This window comes from Sinocyclocheilus anshuiensis, unplaced genomic scaffold (genome assembly GCF_001515605.1).
Source record: "Sinocyclocheilus anshuiensis isolate Anshui unplaced genomic scaffold, SAMN03320099.WGS_v1.1 scaffold1623, whole genome shotgun sequence".
Classification (NCBI taxonomy): domain Eukaryota; kingdom Metazoa; phylum Chordata; class Actinopteri; order Cypriniformes; family Cyprinidae; genus Sinocyclocheilus; species Sinocyclocheilus anshuiensis.
In genome coordinates this window covers 850,921-854,940 of record NW_015553403.1, presented here as the reverse complement: position 1 = coordinate 854,940, position 4,020 = coordinate 850,921, and the positions used below count along the sequence as shown (strand labels likewise).

At 35.6% G+C, this 4,020-nt stretch overlaps 1 protein-coding gene across 1 annotated transcript in view; it reads left to right on the top strand.

Moving 5' to 3' along the window:
- Positions 1 to 4,020, top strand: part of LOC107668290 (centromere protein W-like) — a 19,984-nt gene that overhangs the window by 15,215 nt on the left and 749 nt on the right. Inside the window, exon 2 of the mRNA XM_016460112.1 lies at positions 1,596 to 1,709. Within this exon, the coding sequence (XP_016315598.1) occupies positions 1,596 to 1,709 (114 nt within the window). The remainder of the gene's footprint in view (positions 1 to 1,595; positions 1,710 to 4,020) is intronic.

The window sequence follows — 4,020 nt, the reverse complement described above, 5'->3', positions numbered from 1 at the left end:
AAGCCTACATTAAAATCTGTCATATAAATTGGTCTCTTCATTAGAAATTAGCCTACTGATTGCCACCATTGATGGACAAAAATGTTTAATAATATTAAAAATTATCTGTATGACATTATATTCTGCAGTTCTTCCCTGTTGTACCGAATATCTATACTTTTCAAATTATCACATCGAAGTTAGAAATTCAAATATTGTGACAAAATTAATTTTGTAGGGTGCCACAGGTTTGTTAAAATTTCCAAAGGGTGCCGCGACTAAAAAAAGGTTGGGAAACACTGAGTTAGAGAATCAAAAACTTTTGTAATATATATTGGCAGATACTGGCTGTTTATTGTTGACAGTGAATGTTTAATTGCCTGTTTTAATATTTAGCTATTTATATCCCTTTGAATGGATAGCAATAGATAATAGATTTGTAAATAGGACACGTAACAAGTTGTGATATCTAAATTCATATTAATATAGAAACTTTATTTTAGTTTAGTGTTTTCTTCTCCTTTTTTTAGTAAGTAGTAAAGATTTATAATATCAGCCATTTATCAGTTAGTAGTCGTAAAATGAATTGAGTTATTGGTTTATCAGAAGAGATGATGTTGTCATGAAAAAAAAAATGCTACAGTTTAGATTAGAACAATGTGAATATGCCCTTGAAGTTGGGATAGTGAAATGTACTGAATGATATATAGACTTGGGAGAAAGTAATGGCAGATTGTGATGCACCCTCAAAAGCATCTCATTATGCATGAACAATGAATATTCATACACATGGTTATGGCTATTTGATTCAGAACCACCTAAACGGTTTAAATGATGATGGAAATATCTTCAGACAAGAGAATGACTTCATATCTGCATTACACCAGGAAGACACATCTGTACATTGAACTAGCTTTCTCTGTGTTTATTTCTTTGGTTCATATTGTTGTAGAGTATGTTTTATACAATGTTGTCATGTTAGCACATGTTCCAGCACAAGTGGTGGTGATTTTAAATATGTAAACTTAATTTGAGCTCAAGGCTGATCTGAAATCCATCCCCAAGTGCAGAGCTCCGTTCAGTATCTTGTGACAAAATGGGCAAAGACAGATGAAGTGCTGAAAATGAAACAACTGGTCTAATCCGACAAGGTTGCACAAGGATCCATGTCTTTGGGGAGGGCTGGAAGATTTGTCTTTCTCTGTATGATGTATGATGTTCACTTGAGTCGCTCAAAACTGATAGTCCTCTTGACTCCAAGTGTTTGTCCTTTTGTGCACCAAGTTACTAAGAGCCTCTTGAAATTATTACATGGTTGTCCGTCACTTAAGCATTGTGGTTCTTTTTAGCTCTGGCTTAGTTTTGTAGGGTTTTTGTTTAAAGGAAACTGATATGTTTTCTGCCTTTGCGTGTTTATTTTGAGTAATAAACCCAAGTAATTTGTGCAATAATTTGCAGTCTGGAAATTCTGCAAACATTAATACATTTCTGTAATTTACGATTAATTAGCACTTAATAGTTGTTATCAGTGTATTCCATTCACATGCTCTAGATTGCTCCAAGGGTATGGTCTCTGTCAGCTAAATAACTAATTGGTTTTTCTCTTGTGTCCACAGGCCCAGCTCAACATCTTGGTTGTCCTGCATCGTCTAGCGGAGGAGTCCAGGGTGAAGGCCTTTGAGGAGAAATCAGCAACCATCAAAGTTCACCATGTCCGAGCTGTTGCGAAGGTATCCAACACCACCATAATAATTAAGCTAATTAAAAGAGGCCTCTAAACTGCATTAGCTCAATGTAGCTCTATGTAGAAACTAAAGCTTTCAAGCAATATCGAGTAGCTGAAAATATTGACATTTTATTTTTGCTCTGCAAAAATCGATATTATACATTTATATAGTAGATTTATTATATTATTAATATTAAGATTTATTTAGTAGATTTATTATTAAGAATATTAATTTTATTAAATTATATTAATTATTAATTATTCTGAAGCATTTTGAAGTATTTATTGTCATTTTTGGTCATTGTTAAATATGTTACAAGGCATGACTGTTAAAATTGTCTTTAAATGTGCACGCCGTATATCTTTATTTTCTACGGTGGCCGAGAAGTGCTAAACAAATCACAATTCTGAAAATTTCTGACTTGTTATAATGTTTCTGAATTGTTGTTGTGTTTTCTGAATTGTTATTTTGTTTTTTAGACTTACATTTGCGTTTGTAATTTGTTATTTTGTTTTCAGAATTGTGATTTGTTTTGCACTTCTCGGCTACCGTAATTTTCCCCTAAATCAAGTGAACATGATCCTATGGACAAAATATTCTGCTTTCCTTTTGTTCTAGAACCTTTGTCCTGTACAGTATGGTCTCTCATGTACACATTTAGTTATGTTTATTATTTTGTAAGGATAGAAAGTGACTTGTTTTTATCTCTGGTCCATGCACTGTTGAACTATCAGACAAAATGTACTTCCAACTTCCCTCCTTTACACTTCAGTTGATTTGTTTTAGCCTGAGGTCCAACAATGTGTTGAGGCAGTGATGTTCTCTAACAAGCACAGTGGGTATCTGAGATTGGCTGGGTTAGGTTTCCAATGGATATTAATATAATCTGGCTGCATTGTTAGCAGATGTCACCCATGGACTCTCTATTGATCATCTCAACAGTATGTGTTACAGCAATCAATTTGTTCATTAGTGAACTGCCAAGAGCTACATTAGGCGAATGGCAGCTTATCTCCAGGTCCAGTTTGTTAACGGTGCAGCCTGTTTTTTAGAGTGAGACTGGATGAGTTCATATCAGTGCTCACAAATGGAAAGAAATTGGCAGCTGTGTGCACCCTGTGCTGATTATGATAGATTCTATTATGACTTTAAATACCATGCTGGAGTGCATGGAATTTTGTTTAAAAAAAAATTAGAATAAAACCGTACAAAAACACACTCCCAGTCACCCGATCATGTCCAGGTCAAAAAAAGAAATTATATTTTCCATAAGGAATGGAGGCCTAAATTTAGGACCATTCGAATGTGAACACACCAAAGTGAGTGAATCCTTGGCAAGCCACTTTTTTTTTTTTAACAGACTAAATATTCAGGAATGAAAGCATGTGTCTGAAGTTTAATCATCAATGCAATCCATGCTTTGGCAGATTTGCGGTGTTGATTGCTGTTAGATCTAGTTTAGATATAGTGTTTTACTGTAGATTAGGCCCAGCTGAGTCTCCTGTAATTTTGAATGTAAATTTGAATCTCCTGCACTGCATGACCTGAAAAAGGAATTAAGGCAGCAAACGAACACACTCGTATTGCAGCCAGAATCCGGCTACATCATCTTGCAGCCACCCCTTTGATGGATATTTTCTCCAGCGCTATAGATTTGAATGGGGCACCACATCAAATGAGTCACAATAACACTGAACAGAGATCCGGCCAGTTTTCGTGCTAGTCATCGTGCTGCGTTTATTTTCACGAGGACAGGCAGCTTATTTGATTAAGATGTAATTGTGTGCAGAGTGCTCCTTGTACAGATGCACTTAAGCTGCAGGGGCATGAAATATGCTATGCTTGTTCCAAATCAAGAGCGAAGTCATGATGGCTTGTCACAACTAAACATGTTAGGAATTACATGCTTTACAGAGTTCAGGCGCAGACTGGTTCAGCATGGCTGCCTCTGAAAAAAATCAGGTGTTTAATGTAGAGCTCTGCCATGGTAAATGGGAATTTGAGTGGGGAAAAAAAGGGCATAACTGAGAAACTGGGTGTTTCTAAACGATATAGGCTATTAGTAGTTTCTGTAAATCAGGGGTCAGCAACCTTTTGTACATAAAGTGCATTTTTAGTTAAAATCACAATTTTACAATTTCACTGTAATAACACAATATATATATATATATATATAGTTCAGTCATGAAACTCTAGATGGCGCATTCTTACGGGGTGTTAACGTAACTGCTGATATTCAGAGAGTTAAACGACTTGGCACAAGCTGATTGGTTCATGCTGCATATGCAGCCAATGAGCTTACTGCCTTGCATTT